Raw genomic sequence first — 22,535 nt, 5'->3', positions numbered from 1 at the left:
TCCTTGGGCCTACTCGGGAAAAGGCTATCTTAGATTGGGTGTTGTGTAATAACCCAGATCATATTAGGGAGCATGGTGTAAAGGAACCCTTAGGAAGCAGTGGTCAGAATATGGTTGAATTCATACTGCACTTTGAGAGGAAGAAGCATAAGTCACATATTTCAGTATCACAATGGAATAAAGGGAATTACAGAGGCATGAGAGAGGAGCTTGCCCAGGTGGACTGGAGGTGGATACTGGGCAGAAATGACAGCAAAGCAGAATTGACTGAAGTTTCCAGAAATAGTTCACAAGGTACAGGGTAATTATGTCCCACAGAAGAAGTTGTTCTCAAATGGCCGGGGTAGGCAACTGTGGCTGACAAGGGAAATTAAGGACTGCATAAAAGCCAAGGAAAGGGCGTATAAGGTAGCAAAAGTGAGTGAGAAGTTGGATCATTGGGAAGCTTTTAAAATCCAACAAAAGGCAACTAAAAGAACAAAATGCTTACAAAGGGTTCAAAAAACTAGGTAATCATAGAGATCTAGAAGATTATAAGGCTAGCAGGAAGGAGCTTAAGAATGAAATTAGGAGAGCCAGAAGGGACCATGAGAAGGCTTTAGTGAGCAGTATTAAGGAAAACCCCAAGGCATTCTACAAGTATGTGAAGAACAAGAGGATAAGACGTGAGAGAATAGGACCAATCAAGTGCGACAGTGGAAAAGTGTGTATGGAACTAGGGGCGATAGCTGAGATACATAATGAATACTTTGCTTCAGTATTCACTACGGAAAAGGATCTTGGTGATTGTAGTGATGTCTTGCAGTGGACTGAAAAGCTTGAGCATGTAGACATCAAGAAAAAGGATGTGCTGGAGCTTTTTGAATGCATCAAGTTGGGCAGGTCTGAGGGAGGAGATTGCTGAGCCTCTAACAACGATCTTTGCATCATCAGTGGGGACGGGGAAGGTTCCAGAGGATTGGAGGGTTGCAGATGTTGTTCCCTTATTCAAGAAAGAGTAGAGATAGCCTGGGAAATTATAGACCAGTGAGTCTTACTTCAGTGGTTGGTAAGTTGATGGAAAACATCCTGAGAGGCAGGATTTATGAACATTTGGAGAGGTATAACATGATTAGGAATAGTCAGCATGGCTTTGTCAAAGGCAGATCATGCCTTACAAGCCAGATTGAATTTTTTGAGGATGTGACTAAACACATTGATGAAGGTAGAGCAGTAGATGTAGTGTATATGGATTTCAGCAAGGCATTTGATAAGATACCCTATACAAGGCTTATTGAGAAAGTAAAGAGGCATAGGATCCAAAGGAAAATTGCTTGTGGATCCAGAATTGGCTTGCCCACAGAAGGCAAAGAGTTGGAGGTCGGTGACCAGTGGTGTGCCTCAGGGATCTGTTCTGGGACCCTTACCCTTCGTGATTTTTATAAATGACCTGGATGAGGAAGTGGAGGGATGGGTTAGTAAAGTTACTGATGATACAAAGGTTGAAGGTGTTGTGTATAGTGGCGGGCTGTCGGAAGTTACAACGGGACATCGATAGGATGCAAAACTGGGCTGAGAAGTGGTAGATGGAGTTCTGTAAGTGTGAAGTGGTTCATTTGGTAGGTCAAATATGATGGCAGAATATAGTATTAATGGCAAGACTCTTGGCAGTGTGGAGGATCAGAGGGATCTTGGGGTCCGAGTCCACAGGACGCTCAAAGCTGCTGCGCAGGTTGACTGTGGTTAAGAAGGCATATGGCGCATTGGCCTTCATCAATCGTGGGACTGAGTTTAAGAGCTGAGAGGTAATGCTACAGCTATGTAGGACCCTGATCCGACCCCACTTGGAGTAAGTACTGTGCTCAGTTCTGGTCGCCTCACTGCATGAAGGATGTGGAAACTAGGGTGCAGAGGAAATTTACAAGGATGTTGCCTGGATTGGGGAGCATACCCTATGAGAATAGGTTGAGTGAACTTGGCCTTTTCTCCTTGGAGCAACGGAGGATGAGAGGTGACCTGATAGAGGTGTAAAGATGATGAAATGCATTGTGAGAATAGTCAGAGGCTTTTTTTCCCAGGGCTGAAATGGCTATCATGAGAGGGCACAGTTTTAAGATGCTTCGAAGTGGGTACAGAGATGTCAGGGGTAAGTTTTTTATGCAGAGAGTGGTGAGTGTGTGGAACGGGCTGGCGGTGATTGTGGTGGAGGCGGATACAAATAGGGTCTTTTAAGAGACTCCTGGGTAGGTACATGGAGCTTAGAAAAATAGAGGGTTATGGGTAACCCTAGGTAATTTCTAAAGTATGTAACAAGTAGTGTGGGCAAAGGAGAGGCAGTGGATGTCATTTATTTGTATTTTTAGAACTCATTTGATAAGGTGGAACAGGTGAGATTGCGAAACAAGATAAAATCCTATGGCATTACAGGAAATATACTGGCATGGATATTGAAGGTGGAAGTTGATAGTTTTCTGATTGGTCAGGGCATCAAAAGATATGGCGAGAAATGTATCAGGTTGAATGGGATCCTGGATCAGCCATGATGGAATGGTGGAGCAGATTCAGTGGGCTGAATGGCCTAATTCTGCTCATCTGTCTTATGGGCTATGTCTGCTTCACCATCTCATATACCGGTAATCACAGCTGATCAATAAGATATAGGAGCAGAATTAGGCCATTTGGCCCATCAAGTCTGCTCCACCATTTTATCATGGTTGATCCAGTTTTCCTGTGAGCCCCTGTCTCCTGCCTTCACCCCATATCCCTTCATGCCCTGACCAATCAAGAATCTGTCAACCTCTGCCTTAAATATATGTAAAGACTTGGCCCCCACAGCTGCCTGTGACAAAGAATTCCATATTCACTACTCTCTGCTTAAAGAAGTTCTTCATCTCCGTTCTAAAAGGATGCCTCTCTATTTTGAGGCTGTTTCCCCTGGTCTTAGACTGTCCCACCATAGCAAACATCCTCTCCACATCCACTCTTATCAAGGTTTTCAGCGTTCGATGGTTTCAATGAGGTCACCCCTCATTCTTCTGAATGCCAGCAAACACAGACCCAGAGTCATCAAAAACTTTTTTTGATGTGACAAGCTGTTCAATACTGGAATCATTTTTGTGAATCTCCTTTGAACCCTCTCCAGTTTTAGCGCATCCTTTCCAAGATAAAGGGGCCCAAACCTGCTCACAATACTCCAAAGGAGGCCTCACCAGTGCTTAATGAAGTCTCATCATTACATCCTTGCTTTTATATTCTAATCCTTCAGAAAAGAATGTTAACATTTCAGTTGTCTTCCTCATCACAGATTCAACTTGCAAATTAACCTTTAGGGACCCCTGCACAAGGACTCCCAAGTCCCTTTGCGCCTCAGGTTTTTGTATTTTCTCTCCATGGTCAACCCTTTCATTTCTTCTACCAAAATGCATGACCATACTCTTCCTGACACTGTATCTGCCATTTCTTTGCCTGTTCTACAAACTTTCTATAGCCTCTCTCCTTCCTCAAAACTACCTCCTCCTCCGCCTTTCTTCATATCATCTGCAAAGTTTGCAACAAAGCCATCAATTCCATCATCCAAATCATTGATATATAACGTAAAAAGAACTGGTCCTAACACAGAGCCCTGTGGAATACCACTAATCACCGGCAGCCAGCCAGAAAAAGCTCCCTTTATTCCCAATCTATGCCTCCTGCCAAGTAGCCACTGCTTTATCCATGCTAGATTCTTGCCTGTAATACCATGGGCTTGTGACTTGTTAAGCAGCCTTACGTGTGCCACCTTGTAAAAGGCCTTCTGAAAACGACATCAACCAATTTTTCTTTCGTCTATCCTGCTTGTTAATACTTTAAAGAATTCCAACAGATTCATCCGACAAGATTTTCCTTGAGGAAACGATGTTGACTACAACCTATTTTATCATGTGCCTCCAAGTACCCTGAGACCTCATCCTTAATAATCAACATCTTCCCAACCATTGAGGTCAGACTAACTGGCCTATAGTTTCCTTTCTTCGGCCCTCACCCTTCTTGGAATGAAGTGACATTTGCAATCTTCCAGAACTGTACCAGAATCTAATGATTCTTGAAAGATCGTTACAAATGTTTCCATGATCTCTTCAGACACCTCTTTCAAAACTCTGGGGTGTACACCATCTGGTCCAGGTGACTAAACTAACTTCAGACCTTTCGGTTTCCCAAGAACCTTCTCTCTAGCTATGATAACTTCATACATTTCATGCCTCCTGATACCTGGAACTTCCATACTGCTAAAACAACACACAAAATGCTGGTGGAACACAGTAGGCCAGGCAGCATCTATAGGGAGAAGCGCTGTCGACATTTCGGGCTGAGACCCTTCGTCCATACTGCTAGTGTCTTCCACAGTGAAGATGATGTAAAATACTTATTCAGTTCACCTGCTATTTAATTGACCCCCATTACTACTCCAGCATTGTTTTCCAGCGTTCCAATATCCACTCTCGCCTTTCTTTTACACTTTATGTATCTGAAGAAGTTTTTGGTATCCTCTTTAATATTATTGGCTAGCTTTCATATTGCATGTACGTATACCTTAATGACTTTTTTTAGTTGTCTGCTGTTTTTTTTTAAACTTTTTTTTATTGTTTTCAAATAGTTACAGAATAAATGTGTATGAAAAAAAATGTGTTACCCAGCCCCCCTCCCCTTAACCCCTCCCCCCTAACATCCCTATTAAAAAAATAAGAAAGAAAGGAAAAAAAAAGGAATGCCTGGATATTGGAAGATCCCCACATGCTCCATGGAGTTCGTAATAACTTTAGTATATATATTTATTTCTTTCCCCAAGTAACCAATTATTTCATCTTCGGAGCACCTATATATTTAATCCTGTCTTTTGTAAATAAGGGCGCCTACTCCAATCTATAATAATACCTAATCTTTCAACTTTCGTGGTATCCTGGGAAATCTTTATAAAAATCTCCATTTTGCTATGTGTGTCCCCATCAATCATCCAGGCAAAAAGATAGAAGAAAATTAAAATATAAAGAAAAAAACAAAATACCCCCCTACTAATGTTGTGGAAAAAAAACACAACATTACCCCCCTCTGCTGTACGGGTCATGGCAACCGCCATGATTACACACGTGAATCCCGCAGTAACCGATCCAAAGCTCCCCAGCCCCCCCGCAACATAAAAAAGTATATGTATAAGAAAAGAAAAAAAAATACTATTGTCATTTAGTATTTCTAAAATTTTGCTTTTCTCTTCTATAATATCCATAAATGTCCATCACTTCTGTTCGTTGGGTCTATCTTCATCTTTAATCCATTACGTTTGGAAGCCTCTATGTGTAATTAGTGAATAGATGGAAGTTCTTGTACAAACTCCTCCGCTTTTCGATAATTGGGGGAAAAAAAATTTCCCTCCTCCAAAAAAATTATCAGAGTTGCTGGATGACGCATTGTAAATTTATAACCCTTTTCCCATAAGGCTTTTTTCGCTGGGTTAAATTCCTTCTTTCTCTTCAACAGGTTGTAACTTATATCAGGATAAAAAAGAATTGGTTTCCCTGCTATCATCAGTGGCCCGTTTCTATTTTTGGCACTTTGGGCAGCGGCCTTCAGGATCTTTTCTTTGTCTTGGTATCGTAAGCATTTTATCAAAATTGATCGTGGGTTTTGATCAGCTCGAGGTCTTGACCTTAAGGATCTATGAGCCCTTTCGATCTCAATTGGAGTTTCTCTTTCCATTTCCAATTTTTCAGGGATCCATTTTTGAAAAAAATTTATTGGATCTTCTCCTTCTATATCTTCTTTAAGTCCAACAATTTTAATATTATTTCGTCTACTGAAATTTTCAAGCTTATCAATTTTTTCCATAAATTGTTTTCTTTCTGATACCCAAGCAGTATTTTCATTTTCCATTTTGTCCATTCTTTCAACCATGTCCTCCGTTGTAGTTTCCAAGTCCGTAATTCTTTTTTCCATTTTTTCCTGTCTCTTTGTCATTTTATCAAGCATAATCTCCATATTGGTCTTTTTTTTTGAGTATTTTTTGATTATTTTTAATTACTTTTAATGTGTCTAATTTACGCATTATTTGCCTCAAAGTCTTTACTATATTTCTAGAAGGACTTTTAACTCCCTCTTCATCTGATCTTTCCGGAAGCTCTGACTCTCCCTCCGATTCGCTATCACTTTCAGTTGCAGTGGTAGCTGGGCTTTGTAGTTTTTGTTGCTCCCGTTTGCGCATGCTCCATCCTTCGCGTTTGCGCAGTTCACAATGGCCTTTTCCTTTAGAAATGGCCAATGTTGCCGCAGTCTCCTGTTCCGTATCGCTGGTGGTATAATGTACCTAAGACCGCGGTTCCTCGGTAGACGTGGGCCTTGTTCTTGTTCCAACTTGCGTAGTCTTCCCGGTATTAGTTTTCTTCATCTTCCTTCCTTGAGGCATAGCTTGACACAATCCGGAGTAGTTTATAAGTAACTTTTAGAAAGTATTGACTAACTTTTCTTCATTTAGACATTAATTTATTAACTTTTTACGGGAGAGCTGGGTTCCAGCGTCTCGATCCCACGTCATCACGTGACGTCCCCCCTTGTCTGCTGTTTTTAAAAGCTTTCCAATCCTCTACCTTCCCACTAATCGTTGCTCTATGATATGCCCTCTGTTTGGCTTTTATGTTGTCCTTGACTTCTCTTGTTAGCCACAGTTGTGTCATTCCTATAGTTTTCTTCCTCCTCTTTGGGATGTATATAACCTCTGTCTTATGAATTGCTTCCAGAAACTCCAGCCATTGCTGCTCTGCCATCTTGGAAAAATAGAGGGGTATGGGTAACCCTAGGTAATTTCTAAGGGAAAGACGTGTTTGGCACAGCTTTGTGGGCCAAAAGCCCTGTATTGTGCTGTAGGTTTTCTATGTTTTTATGTCATCCCTGCTAGTGTCCTTTTCCAATTAATTCTGGCCAACTCCTCTCTCATAGCTCTGTAATTCTGCTTACTCCACTGTAACACTGATACGTCCAACTTTAGCTTCACTTTCTTAAATTTTAGGGTGAATTCAATCATTCTATAATCACTTGCAACTAAGGATTCTTTTACCTTAAGCTCTCTAATCAATTCTGCCACATTGCACAACACCCAATCCAGATTAGCTGATTCTCTAGTGGGCTCAATCACAAGCTACTCCAAAAAGCCATCCTGCAGGCACTGTAGAAATTCCCCTCTTCTGGAATCTAGCACCAACCTGATTTCAGCCATCTATCTGCATATTGAAGACCCCCATGACTATTGTAATATTGCACTTTTGGCATGCATTCTCTATCTCCCATTATAATTTGTGGGCCACATCCTTACTACTGCTATATTCAACTCCCATCAGGGTCTTTTTACTCTTGTAGTTTCTCAGCTCTTTCTACAACGATTCAACACCTTCCAACCCTAAGTCACCTCTTCCGAGTGATTTGATTTGATTTTTTATCAACAGGGCAACACTGACCCCTCTACCTTCCTGCCTGTCCTTTTGATACAATGTGTATCCTTGAACATTAAGCTCCCAGCTATAATCTTTCAGCCATGATTCAGAGATGTCTACGACATCATGCTTGCCAATTTGCAACTGGACTGCAAGTTCAACTACCTTATTCAAATACTGTGCAGATTCAGTCTTCAGTCTTGTATTCAGCCTTTTCTACTTTGACCACCTTTAATGTTCCAACTCCTCCTGTTGACTGCAATTTTGCCCCATCAACAGCCTCTCCTCACTACACATTGCCTCTGTTTATAAACCAGCTACTTCATCTTCAGCACTATTATCCTCCTTTTCTGCGATACTTCTTGCATTGAAATATAGGCAGCTCAGGACACGAGTCGCATTATGCATATGCTTTTGATTCCCAACTGTCTGAATTCTTACCAGCATCTGCCTCCACAACCTCTCCATTAAATGTTCTGGCACTTTGGTTCCCATCCCCTGCTACTCTAGTTCAAACCCCACTGTGCAGCATTAACAAACCTAGCTATGATATTAGACTCCTCCAGTTCAGGTGCGTCAGGACGAAGGGTTTCGGCCCGAAAAGTTGACAGTGCTTCTCCCTTAAAGGCTTTGTCAGTCATGGAAGGGATAAAAAAAATAATTAAGGAGAATGGGAGATGATAATGAAAAATTCGCTAAACCAAAAAATTTCCTAAATTGAGACCAAATCCTTAAAGTTTGCTTAACAATTATGTTATCTGTTATTTTATTTGCTGAAAAAGAAGAATATGATCCAAGAAGAGAGACAATAGAGGAATTTTTTACAGAATTAACTTCTAAGGAGACCCATGATGGGCAATCTTTGCGATAAATATAATAAGACCAGAAAGTAATATTCCTTATATTGGCAGCCCAATAGTAAAACCTAAAATTAGGTAGGGCTAATCCACCCATCTCTTTATTTCTTTGTAGGTAAACTTTACTTAAACGTGCTTGCTTATTATTCCAAATATAAGATGTTAAAATTGAATCTAAAGAATCAAAGTAGGTCTTAGGAATAAAAATAGGTAAGGCCTGAAAAAGATATAAAAATTTAGGAAGAATCTTCATTTTAATCAAATTAATTCGGCCAATTAGGGATAAAGAAAGGGGACCATTTAGAAAGCGTCTTTTTCACATAATTCAATAAGGGGTTTAAGTTTTCTTTAAATAAATTCTTGAAGTTTTTAGTCATTGTTACACCTAGATATGTAAATTGACTTGTAACAACTTGGAACGGAAATTTGGCATTTGATGACATTAGGTCATTTAAAGAAAATAGCTCACTTTTATGTAAGTTCAGCTTATATCCTGAAAAAGAACTGGGAAATTAAAGAAAGAACCGAAGGTAAAGAAGTTTCAGTGTTAGAGATAAAAAGTAAAATATCATCAGCGTATAATGAAATTTTATGAGTCATACCTTCCCTTAGTATACCAGAAATGTCCTTAGATTCTCGAAATGCTATTGCTAAAGGTTCTATAGCTAAAGCAAAAAGTAAAGGACTAAGAGGGCAACCTTGTCTAGTTCCCCGCTGTAATTTAAAGGGCTTAGAAATTTGACAGTTAGTAATAACCTGAGCGGTAGGAGACAAGTAAATTAATTTAACTCAACAAATAAAATTAGGCCCAAAATTAAACTTTTCTAAGGTCTTAAAAAGATAATTCCACTCAATCCTATCGAAGGCTTTTTCTGCATCTAAGTATAGTATACACTCTGATATTTTTTTGGATGGTGAATATATCACATTCAATAACCGACGTATATTAAAATGTGAGTAACGATTTTTAATAAATCCTGCCTGGTCATGTGATATAATAGATGGTAAAATATTTTCAAGTCTTCAAGCTAAGATTTTGGATAAGATTTTTGCATCAGCGTTTAATAAAGAGATCGGTCTGTATGAAGAACATTCAGCTGGATTTTTTTTTTAAGATAAGAGAAATAAAAGCTTCATAAAAAGATTGAGGGAGTTTACCTGATTTAAAGGACTCTGAGAAAACAGAGGATAAATAAGGTGTAAGTAACGTAGTGAAAGTTTTATAAAATTCCCCAGGAAAGCCATCAGGTCCTGGGGTCTTACCAGAATGTAAAGCACGTATAGCCTCAGCCACTTCTTCATTGGAAATAGGCTGACCTAACTGTATTAGGCTATCAGCAGACAATGTAGGAATGTTGATATTACTGAAAAAAGCATTCATATAGGTATCATCTAAAGAAGAATCAGACTTATACAACTTAAGGTAAAAGTCTTTAAATACGTTGTTAATTTCAGAATGGTCGGATATCTTAGTACCATTATCTTTTAAAATTTCTGTGATTTGACGATTAACTGTAAAAGATTTTAAGCGATTGGCTAATAAACTACCTGTTCTATCCCCGTGAATGTAAAATTGAGTTTTATCTCTCAACAGCTGTTGTTCAATTGGGTAAGTCAGCAGAAGATTATACTTGGATTGGATTTCAATACGCTTATTATATATACTTGGATCTGGAGATAGGGCATACTTTCGATCAAGATCTTTTAATAACGCTGCTAGGTCAGACCTTTCTTTGTCAGCTTTTTTCTTTATATAGATAGAGTAAGAGATAATTTCTCCATGAATATATGCTTTAAAAGTATCCCAGACTATATTACCAGCAGTATCTCCTTTAAAATTTTCTTTAAAGAAAAAAGTAATATGGTTTTCCAAAAACTTTAGAAAATTTTTATCAGATAACAATGATAAGTTAAAACGCCAACTTCTGTTTGGTACAGAATAAACAGGTAATCTTAAAGCCAGAAGCACAGTTGCATGATCAGACAAAGCAATCTCCTTATAATCACAGGATCGTACCAGTGGAAGCAAGTTTCTATCTATAAAAAAAAATCAATCCGAGAGTACATATGATGAACCTGAGAGAAATATGAATATTCTTTTTCTTGGGGGTGTAAAAAACACCACACGTCAAGAATACCACATTGAAATAAAGATTTAAAAAGTAGGACTGATTTATTAGTGACAGGGGTTTTACTTGAAGAGCGGTCTAATATAGGGTCAAGCCAAAAATTAAAATCTCTACCCATCACTAAGGAATACCGATTCAAATCAGGCAGAAAAGAGAAAAGACGTTCAAAGAACAAGGAGTCATCTGTATTTGGAGCATATGCATTAGCAAATGCGATTAGTTTATTCTCAAGTCTACCCAAAACAATAACAAAGCGCCCATTTGTATCAGAAATTACATTATGTTGAATAAAGGATACATTCTGATCAAACAGGATAGAGATGCCTCTCGATCTAGATTGAGAGGGTGAGTGAAAATGTATACCCTTCCATCCTTTGAAAGAACGTGAAATAAAATCTTTACGAATATAGGTTTCTTTGAGAAAGATTATACGAGTTTTAAGTTTCCGGATATAAGAGAAAATCTTATTTCATTTAACAGGGTTATTTAGACCTTTCACATTAAAACTGAGTATATTAATAAAAGAATCCATCAAGTATCCTTTAGTAATGTATAAAAGGTAATCACAGATATGTAGATAGTGAATAAATAAAACAGTAAAAACATCCAATCAGCTTTCTGGAAGAACCCATTTCCCCCCCTCCCTCCCCCCAAAGAGAGAAATCAGCCAAGGGAGGCTGAAGACTAAATCTAACGTTCCCAACCCAAAACTCCGGTGGCTCCAGAAAATATATATGTATAGCTGTCCTGAATAAACGATTGTAAATATATATATATACACACAAAAACAAAATATCGAAGTAAATAAGTTCGCTATTTACAAAAAAAAAGGGAAAATATTAGTATTAGTCTTGATAAAAAGGAAAGACAGATAAGGAAAATCAATAAGTAAAACAACATATACTCGCGGGTGCAAAAAAAGGAGTAAAGAAACAAATAGAAGGTAATTAGAAAGGGAAGCGGTTTAGATAGCTTCCTACATGACTAATTTAAGGCATTCAAGGAAGAAGAAAAAACAAAATGGCAAAATAATGAAAAAACCAAAAACCAGCAATAAGAAATATAGAATATTGTATACTATTGAAAAACAGTAAAAGACCGAAAGGTGTATAAATAATCAAAAGATAAGAAAAATCTGAGTGAATTTAAGGTAAAGCAAAACACCCTATAGTTTCATTCCTCAGTAATTACTACATGTACACCTTACATAATTACTTTCAGTCAAATTGCTAAAAGGAAGGTAAAAATCAACACAACACTGAGAGAAAATAACATATTTAAAAAGAGCTGCAAAAAAGTAACAGAGGACCCATATAAAGGCGGAAAACAGCAAAAGAGAAAATGGATGCAGTCTGCCTGTATATTTTGCATAGTTTGAAAGATAACAAGGCGCCAGTTACTTAATCAAGCAAATGATTAAGACTTCATAAAACCAAGAAACCTTGTTATCAACAAAGCGCCAATTACTTGATTGAACACCTGAAATTAAAACACAGAAATTTTTAAAGATAATGGAACTAAGATATCCAACCATTCTGAAATTAACAACGTATTTAAAGACTTTTACCTTAAGTTGTATCAGTCTGACTCTTCTTCAGATGATACCTATATGAATGCTTTCTGAAAATGCAAGTAAATGACATCCACTGCCTCTCCCATGTCCACCCTGCTGGTTACTTCCTCACAATGTTCCAACACGTTTGTCAGGCAAGATTTCCCTTTACAGAAACCATGCTGAATTTGACTTATTATTAGTCACCTAGTACCCCAAAATATCATCCTTTTATATTAGACTCCCAAACTTTCCCAACCGCTGAGGTTAGGCTAACTGGCCTATAATTTCCTTTCTTTTGCCTTCCTCCCTTCTTAAAGAGTGGAGTGACATTTGCAATCTGCCAGTCATCCAGGACCATGCCAGAATCAAGTGATTCTTGAAAGATCATTAACATGCCTCCATTATTGTCTCAGCAACCTCTTTCAGGACTCTGGGGTGTAGGTGACTTCATCTGGTCCAGGTGACTTACCCACCTCAAGACCTTTCAGTTTGCCTAGCACATTTTCTCCCTGACACTCATGGACCTCTGGCACACTGCTAGTGTCTTCCACAGTGAAGTCAGTTGCAAGGTGCCCATTAAATTCATCTGCTATTTCTGTGTCCCGTCCCCCCCATTACTACCCCACCAGCATCATTTTCCAGTGATCCAGTATCAACTCTCACCTCCCTTTTACTCTATATATAACTGAAAAAAACTTTTGGTATCCAGCTTTATACTATAAGCTAGTTTGGCCTCATATTTCACACACAGAATGCTGGTGGAACACAGCAGGCCAGGCAGCATCTATAAGGAGAAGCACTGTCAAAGTTTCGGGCCAAGACCCTTCGTCAGGACTAACTGAAAGGAAAGATAGTAAGAGATTTGAAAGTAGTGGGGGGAGGGGGAAATGCTAAATGATAGGAGAAGACCGCAGGGGGTGGGATGAAGCTAAGAGCTGGAAAGGTGATTGGTGAAAGTGATACAAAGCTGGAGAAGGGAAAGGATCATGGGACGGGAGGCCTCAGGAAAAAGAAAGGTGGGGGGGGGAGCACCAGAGGGAGATGGAGAACAGGCAAACAACTGAATATGTCAGGGACGGGGTAAGAAGGGGAGGAGGGACATTAACGGAAGTTAGAGAAGTCAATGTTCATGCCATCAGGTTGGAGGTTACCCAGCCGGTATATAAGGTGTTCCTCCAACCTGAGTTTGGATTCATTTTGACAGTAGAGGAGGCCATGAATAGACATATCAGAATGGGAATGGGACGTGGAATTAAAATGTGTGGCCACTGGGAGATCCTGCTTTCTTTGGCGGACCCAGCGTAGGTGTTCAACGAAACGGTCTCCCAGTCTGCGTCGGGTCTCACCAATATATAAAAGGCCACACCAGGAGCACCGGACACAGTATACCACACCAGCCGACCCACAGGTGAAGTGTCGCCTCACCTGGAAGGACTGTCTGGGGCCCTGAATGGTGGTGAGGGAGGAAGTGTAAGGGCAGGTGTAGCACTTGTTCTGCTTACAAGGATAAGTGCCAGGAGGGAGATCGGTGGGAAGGGATGGGGGGAACGAGTAGACAAGAGAGTTGCATAGGGAGCGATCCCTGCGGAAAGCAGAAAGGGGGGGGAGAGAAAGTTGTGCTTGGTAGTGGGATCCCTTTGGAGGTGGCGGAAGTTACGGAGAATTATACATTGGACCTGGAGGCTGGTGGGGTGGTAGGTGAGGATAAGGGGAACCCTATCCCGAGTGGGGTGAGGGCAGATGTGCGGGAAATGGGAGAGATGTGTTTGAGAGCAGAGTTGATGGTGGAAGAAGGGAAGCCCCTTTGTTTAAAAAAGGAAGACATCTCCTTCGTCCTGGAATGAAAAGCCTCATCCTGAGAGCAGATGTGGCGGAGACGGAGGAATTGTGAGAAGGGGATAGCTTTTTTGCAAGAGACAGGGTGGGAAGAGGAATAGTCCAGGTAGCTGTGAGAGTCTGTAGGCTTATAGTAGATATCAGTAGATAAGCGTTCTCCAGAGATGGAGACAGAAAGATCAAGAAAGGGGAGGGAGATGTCAGGAATGGACCAGGTAAATTTGAGGGCAGGGTGAAAGTTGGAGGCAAAGTTAATGAAGTCAACAAACTCAGCATGCGTGCAGGAGGCAGCGCCAATGCAGTTCTCGATGTAGCGAAGGAAAAGGGGGACGGATACCCGTATAGACTTGGAACATGGACTGTTCCACAAAGCCAACAAAAAGGCAGGCATGACTGGGACCCATACAGGTGCCCATGGCTACACCCTTGGTTTGGAGGAAGTGGGAGGAGCCAAAGGAGAAATTATTGAGAGTAAGAACTAATTCCGTTAGACGGAGGAGAGTTCCTTTCCAGCTCTTAGCTTCATCCCACCCCCTGCGGTCTTCTCCTATCATTTCTCATTTCGCATTTGCCCTTCCCCCCACTACTTTCAAATCTCTTACTATTTTTCCTTTCAGTTAGTCCTGACGAAGGGTCTCGGCCCGAAACATTGACAGTGCTTCTCCTTATAGATGCTGCCTGCCTGGCTTGCTGTGTTCCACCAGCATTTTGTGTGTGTTGTTTTAATTTCCAGCATCTGCAGATTTCCTCATGTTGGCCTCATCTTTTCCCTTGTTGCTTTTTGTTGGATTTTAAAAGCTTTCCAATCATCCCACTCACCTCTGCTGCCTTATTTGCCCTTTCCTTGGCTTTTATGCAGTCCTTAACTTCTGCCATTTGAGAATAACTACTTCTGTGGGACACATCCATCCTGTGCCTTGTGAACTATTCTCGGAAACTTCAGCCACCTCTTCTCTGCCGTCATCCTCACTAGTGTCCTCCTCCAATCCACCTGGACAAGCTCCTCTCTCCTGCCTCTGTAATTCCCTTTATTCCATTGTGATATAGATACATGTGAGATATGCTTCTGTCTCTCTAATTGCACTATGAATTCAATCATATGATCACTGCCTCCTAAGGGTTTCTTTACATGAAGCTCCCTAATAAGATCTGGGTTATTAAGTAACACCCAATCTAAGATTGCCTTTCCCTGAGTAGGCTTAAGCACAGACTGCTCTAACAAACCATCTCGTAGGCATTCAACAATTTCCCTCTCTTGCAATCTGACACCAACCTGATTTTCCCAATCCCCTCGCATATTGAAGTCCTCCATTAAAAATATGTCATTATTGCATGCCCTTTCCAACTCCCTTTGCAAATCTTACTATTTGGAGGCCAATGTATGATTCCATAATGGTTTTTTCACCCTTGCAATTTCTTAACTATCAAAGATTCAACAATCTCTGATCCTATGTCAATCCTTTCTAAAGATGACATTTCATCTCTTACCAACAGAGCCACACTACCTTTGCCTACCTGCCCGTCCTTTCGATAGAAAGTATATCCTTTGATATTAAGCTCCCGACTATGACCTTCTTTCAGCCAAGACTCAGCGATGCCCACGTCATACTGACCAATCTCTAATTGTGCCATGAGTTTGTTCCCCTTCTTCCGAATGCTACATGCATTTAAATACAGCACTTAGAGTCCTGCATTCTTCGCTGTTTTAAATTATGCCTCCGTTGTACAATTTAACTCTTTAATCTGTCTGCATTTGTACCCAGTCATTGGCTTGTCCTTGCATCCATGCTACACCCATCATCTTACGTGTAAACCTGCTGGCTCATTCTCACCTCTATCATACTGGTTCCCATTCCCCTACAAATTTAATTTAAACCACTCCGGACAGCTCCAGCAAACCTGCCCATAAGAATGTTGGTCCCCCTCAGATTCAAGTGCAACCCGTCACTTTCGTACAGGTCCCACCTGCCCCAGAAGTGCTCCCAATTATCCAGAAATGTGAATCTTTGCCCCTGCTTAGATTCCTCAGCCACACATTTATTTGCCACCTCATTCTATTCCTATCCTCACTGTTGCGTGGCACAGGCAGCAATCTCGAGATCACTACTTCAGGTACTGTTTCTCAGCTTCCTTCCTAACTCCCTGGATTCACTTTCAGGGCCTCCTCCCTTTTTCTATCTACATCGTTGGTACCAATTTGTACCACAAATTCTGGCTGCTCATCCTCCAACAGACAACTGTTGGATCTGCTATGATATAAAATTGTGGAGCAAGCCAGTGTTGGATCAGCTGAGATGATATGAATTGGTGGAGCAGGCCAGTGTTGGATCAGCTGTGATTTGAAATGGTGGAGTAGGCCAATGTTGGATCAGCTATGATACAAAATGGTGGAGCAAGGCAGTTTTGGATCTGCTGAGATAATATGAAATGATGAAGCAGGCCCAAGGTTTGCGTTGCCTCCTCTTACTTCAGACACTGTTAATTAGTGCTGTCCACCTCACTTCTTATTTCTTATCTACCTTTTCTGGTTGGTTTGTTTCTGGAATATTTACTACTTGAGCCATACATCATCTCATGAATAGTTATACAATACCTGTAACTCACCAACCTCAATACCCACACCTCTTTGAATTTCCTCATCTTCCATAGGCTGTTCCCCTCTTCTGTACTGATTCATCGAACACTCACTCCTTTGTTTATCTTAATCCTCTTCCTCTCTGTTGCTGCCTACCCTGTTGGTTTAGATCAACCCTCCCAATCACCTTTACTGTTGCTGACTGTGTTTTCCGATTTCCTTAGCAGAGCCACGGCATGAAGATGGCCCCTTCATTGGGCCTCCTTCCTCTGGTGATGGCAGAGCTACTGAATAAAGTCCAGGAAGTTTATCAGCAGTCTTTGCAATGTGAGTGATTGGATGGAACAGGCACAAAGCTGATCATGGTCCTGGCTGAGCCGTCAGTTCTCCGTTCCCACAGGACCACTATCACTGTCTGGAGTTGATTTCTCGCTGAGAGGAGAGCTGTAACGGGACCACTGAAAATTCCAATGATTCTAGTTTCCAGTGGATTTGAGCCACATAAATGCAAACATTGCATATAATGACATTGTGAATGTGATTGAGCTGTAGAGATGTACAGTACAAAATAGGCCCTTCAGCCCAGCTCTTATTTGCTGACCAAGTGTCCATCCAAACAAGTCCTATTCAACTGTGTTTGGTCCATATTTCTCTAAACCAGGGGTTCCCAAACTACTTAGTATTGACTACTTAGAGTATAGAACATAGAATAGTACAGCACATTACAGGCCCTTCGGCCCACAATGTTGTGCCGACCCTCAAACCCTGCCTCCCATATAATCCCCCACCTTAAATTCCTCCATATACCTGTCTAGTAGTCTCTTAAACTTCACTAGTGTATCTGCCTCCACCACTGACTCAGGCAGTGCATTCCACGCACCAACCACTCTCTGAGTGAAAAACCTTCCTCTAATATCCCCCCTTGAACTTCCCTCCCCTTACCTTAAAGCCATGTCCTCTTGTACTGAGCAGTGGTGCCCTGGGGAAGAGGCGCTGGCTGTCCACTCTGTCTATTCCTCTTAATATCTTGTCTCCTCTCATCCTCCTCTCCAAAGAGTAAAGCCCTGGATCCCATGCCTTCTGACTTTCTAAATAAGCCTACAGTGTGGAACCTTGTCAAATGCCTTACTAAAATCCATGTAGACCACATCCACTACACTACCCTCATCTATATGCCTGGTCACCTCCTCAAAGAACTCTATCAGGCTTGTTAGGCACAATCTGCCCTTCACAAAGCCATGCTGACTGTCCCTGATCAGACCATGATTCTCTAAATGCCCATAGATCCTATCTCGAAGAATCTTTTCCAACAGCTTTCCCACCATAGACGTAAGGCTCACTGGTCTATAATTACCTGGATTATCCCTACTACCTTTTTTGAACAAGGGGACAACATTTGCCTCCCTCCAGTCCTCCAGTACCATCCCTGTAGACAACGAAGACTTAAAAATCCTAGCCAGAGGTTCAGCAATCTCTTCCCTTGCCTCGTGGAGCAGCCTGGGGACTATTCCGTCCTAATGTATTTTAACAACTCCAACACCTCCTCTCCCTTAATATCAACATGCTCCAGAACATCAACCTCACTCGTATTGTCCTCATCGTCATCAAGTTCCCTCTCAGTGGTGAATACCGAAGAGAAGTATTCATTGAGGACCTCGCTCACTTCCACAACCTCCAGGCACATCTTCCCACTTTTATCTCTAATCGGTCCTACCTTCACTCCTGTCATCCTTTTGTTCTTCACATAATTGAAGAATGCCTTGGGGTTTTCCTTTACCCTACTCACCAGGGCCTTCTCATGCCCCCTTCTTGCTCTTCTCATGCCCCCTTCTTGCTCTTCTCAGCCCCTTCTTAAGCTCCTTTCTTGCTACCCTATATTCCTCAATAGACCCATCTGATCCTTGCTTCCTAAACCTCATGTATGCTGCCTTCTTCCACCTGACTAGATTTTTCACTTCACTTGTCACCCATGGTTCCTTCACCCTAGCATTCTTTATCTTCCTCACCGGGACAAATTTATCCCTAACATCCTGCAAGATATCCCTAAACATCGACCACATGTCCATAGTATATTTCCCTGCAAAAACATCATTCCAATTCACACCCGCAAGTTCTAGCCTTATAGCCTCATAATTTGCCCTTCCCCAATTAAAAATTTTCCTGTCCTCTCTGATTCTATCCTTTTCCATGATAATGCTAAAGATCAGGGAGTGGTGATTACTGTCCCCTAGATGCTCAACCACTGACATATCTGTGACCTGACCTGGTTCGTTACCTAATACCAGATCTAGTATGGCATTCCCCCTAGTCAGCCTGTCAACATACTGTGACAGGAATCCATCCTGAACACACTTAACAAACTCTGCCCCATCTAAACCCTTGGAACTAATCAAGTGCCAATCAATATTAGGGAAGTTAAAGTCACCCAAGATAACAACCCTGTTATTTTTGCACCTTTCCAAAATCTGCCTCCCAATCTGCTCCTCGGTATCTCTGCTGCTACCAGGGGGCCTATAAAATACCCCCAGTAGAGTAACTGCTCCCTTCCCGTTCCTGACTTCCACCCATACTGACTCAAAAGAGGATCCTGATATATTACCCACCCTTTCTGCAGCTGTAATAGTAGCCCTGACCAGTAATGCCACCCCTCCTCTCCTTTTCCCCCCTCTCTATTCCTTTTAAAGCACTGAAATCCAGGAATATCGAGAATCCATTCCTGCCCTGGTGCCAGCCAAGTCTCTGTAATGGCCACGACATCATAATTCCATGTATGTATCCAAGCTCTCAGTTCATCACCTTTGTTCCTGATGCTTCTTGCATTGAAGTACACACACTTTAGTCCTTCTACCTTACTACCTTTATACCCTATATTCTGCTGCTCTTTCCTCAAAGTCTCTCTATATGTTAGATCTAGCTTTACTCCATGAACTTCTTTCACTGCTCTATCGCTCCGGGTCCCATCCCCCTTGCAAATTAGTTTAAACCCTCCCGAACCATGCTAGCAAAGCTACCAGCAAGGATATTGCTCCCCCTCGAGTTCAGGTGCAACCCATCCAATCTGTACAGGTCCCACCTTCCCCAGAAGAGATCCCAATGGTCCAAAAATCTAAAACCCTGCCCCCTGCACCAACTCCTCAGCCACACATTCAACTGCCATCTCCTCCAATTCTTACCATCACTATCACGTAGTACTGGCAGCAATCCTGAGAACGCCACCCTTGAGGTCCTGTTCTTCAGCCTTCTGCCTAGTTCCCGAAACTCACACTTCAGGACCTCATCCATCTTCCTGCCTATGTCGTTGGTCCCAACATGTATTACGACTTCTGGTTGCTTTCACTCTCGCACCAGGATGTCATGCACCTGGTCAGAGACATCCCGGACCCTGACACCCGGGAGGCAACAAACCATGTGGGTTTCCTTCTCACGTCCACAAAATTTCCTGTCTGCTCCCCTGACTATAGAGTCTTCAATGACAACAGCTCTTCTCTTCTCAGTCCCATTCTTCTGCACCACAGTGTCAGACTCAGTGCCCGAGGCCCTGCCACCGTGGCTCACACCTGTATTGTGTTCAATTCTGGTCACCTCATTATAGGAAGGATGTGGAAGCTATGAAGAGGGTGCAGAGGAGATTTGCCAAGATGTTGCCTGGTTTGGAGAACAAGTCATATGAAACAATAGACAATAGGTGCAGAAGTAGACCATTCGGCCCTTCGAGCCTGCACCGCCATTTTGAGATCATGGCTGATCAATTCCTATCAATACCCGCTTCCTGCCTTGTCCCCATATCCCTTGATTCCCCTATCCAATAAGATACCTATCTAGCTCCTTCTTGAAAGCATCCAGAGAATAGGCCTCCACTACCTTCCCAGGCAGTGCATTCCAGACCCCCCACAACTCTCTGGGAGAAGAAGTTTTTCCTTAACTCTGTCCTAAATGACCTACCCCTTATTCTCAAACCATGCCCTCTGGTACTGGACTCTCCCAGCATCTGGAACATATTTCCTGCCTCTATCTTGTCCAATCCCTTAATAATCTTATATGTTTCAATCAGATCCCCTCTCAATCTCCTTAATTCTAGCGTGTAGAAGCCCAGTCTCTCTAACCTCTCTGCGTAAGACAGTCCAGACATCCCAGGAATTAACCTTGTGAATCTACACTGCACTTCCTCTACAGCCAGGATGTCCTTCCTTAACCCTGGAGACCAAAACTGTACACAATACTCCAGGTGTGGTCTCACCAGGGCTCTGTACAAATGCAAGAGGATTTCCTTGCTCTTGTACTCAATTCCCTTTGTAATAAAGGCCAACATTCCATTAGCCTTCTTCACTGCCTGCTGCATTTGCTCATTCACCTTCAGTGACTGATGGACAAGGACTCCGAGATCTCTTTGTATTTCTCCCTTACCCAACTCTATACCGTTCAGATAATAATCTGCCTTCCTGTTCTTGCTCCCAAAGTGGATAACCTCACACTTATTCACATTAAACGCCATCTGCCAAGTATCTGCCCACTCACCCAGCCTATCCAAGTCACCCTGAATTCTCCTAACATCCTCATCACATGTCACACTGCCACCCAGCTTAGTATCATCATCAAATTTGCTGATGTTATTTTCTATGCCTTCATCCAAATCATTAACGTAAATGATAAACAGCTGTGGTCCCAATACCGAGCCCTGTGGCACCCCACTAGTCACCACCTGCCATTCCGAGAAACACCCATTCACCGCTACCCTTTGCTTTCTATCTGCCAACCAGTTTTCTATCCATGTCAATGCCTTCCCCCCGATGCCCTGAGCTTTGATTTTACCCACCAATCTTCTATGTGGGACCTTATCAAATGCCTTCTGAAAATCGAGGTGCACTACATCCACTGGATCTCCCCCGTCTAACTTCCTGGTTACATCCTTGAAAAACTCCAACAGATTAGTCAAGCATGATTTACCCTTGGTAAATCCATGCTGGCTCGGCCCAATCCTATCACTGCTATCTAGATATGCCACTATTTCATCCTTAATAATGGACTCTAGCATCTTTTCCACCACCGATGTCAGGCTGACAGGTCGATAGTTCTCTGTTTTCTCCCTCCCTCCTTTCTTAAAAAGTGGGATAACATTAGCCATTCTCCAATCCTCAGGAACTGATCTTGAATCTAAGGAACATTGGAAAATGATTACCAATGCATCCGCAATTTCCAGGGCCACCTCCTTTAGTACCCTAGGGTGCAGACCATCTGGATCTGGGGATTTGTCAGCCTTCAGTCCCATCAGTCTTCTCATCACCGTTTCCTTCCGAATGTCAATCTGTTTCATTTCCTCTGTTACCCTATGTCCTTGGCCCATCCATACATCTGGGAGATTGCTTGTGTCTTCCTTAGTGAAAACAGATCTAAAGTACTCATTAAATTCTTCTGCCATTTCTCTGTTTCCCATAACAATTTCACCCAATTCATTCTTCAAGGGCCCAACATTGTTCTTAACTATCTTCTTTCTCTTCACATACCTAAAAAAGCTTTTGCTATCTTCCTTTATATTCCTGGCTAGCTTGCGTTCGTACCTCATTTTTTTCTCCCCGTATTGTCTTTTTAGTTAAGTTCTGTTGTTCCTTATAAACTTCCCAATCATCTGTCCTCCCACTCACCTTAGCTCTGTCATATTTCCTTTTTTTTTAAACGCTATGCAGTCTCTGACTTCCTTTGTCAACCACTGAGGCCCCTTTCTCCCCTTTGAATCCTTCCTTCTCTGGGGGATGAACTGATTTTGCACCTTGTGCATTATTCCCAAGAATACCTGCCATTGCTGTTCCACTGTCTTTTCTGCTAGGCTATCCGTCCAGTCAACTTTGGCCAGCTCCTCCCTCATGGCTTCATAGTTTCCCCTGTTCATCTGCAACACTGACACCTCCGTGCTGCCCTTATCCTTCTCAAATTGCAGATAAAAGCTTATCATATTGTGATCACTACCTCCTAATGGCTCCTTTACTGCGAGATCACTTATCAAATCCTGTTCATTATGTAACACTAAATCCAGAATAGTCTTGTCCCTGGTCGGCTCTCGTACAAGTTGTTCCAAGAATGCATCCCGTAGGCACTCTACAAACTCCCTATCCTGTGGTCCAGCACCAACCTGATTCTCCCAGTTCACCTGCATGT

General features: G+C 41.9%; 1 protein-coding gene across 3 annotated transcripts in view; it reads left to right on the top strand.

The window, feature by feature from the left end:
* zswim7 (zinc finger, SWIM-type containing 7) overlaps window positions 1-22,535 on the top strand; it is a 56,181-nt gene that overhangs the window by 1,955 nt on the left and 31,691 nt on the right. For 2 of the 3 annotated variants that reach the window (XM_073053043.1, XM_073053044.1), the window contains exon 2: window positions 16,610-16,712. In XM_073053043.1, coding sequence (XP_072909144.1) covers window positions 16,610-16,712 — 103 coding nt within the window. The remainder of the gene's footprint in view (window positions 1-16,609; window positions 16,713-22,535) is intronic. The other variant, XM_073053045.1, reaches the window with a different exon arrangement.

This window comes from Hemitrygon akajei, chromosome 8, assembly GCF_048418815.1.
Source record: "Hemitrygon akajei chromosome 8, sHemAka1.3, whole genome shotgun sequence".
Lineage (NCBI taxonomy): Eukaryota > Metazoa > Chordata > Chondrichthyes > Myliobatiformes > Dasyatidae > Hemitrygon > Hemitrygon akajei.
This window is presented reverse-complemented; position numbering and strand designations above follow the sequence as displayed.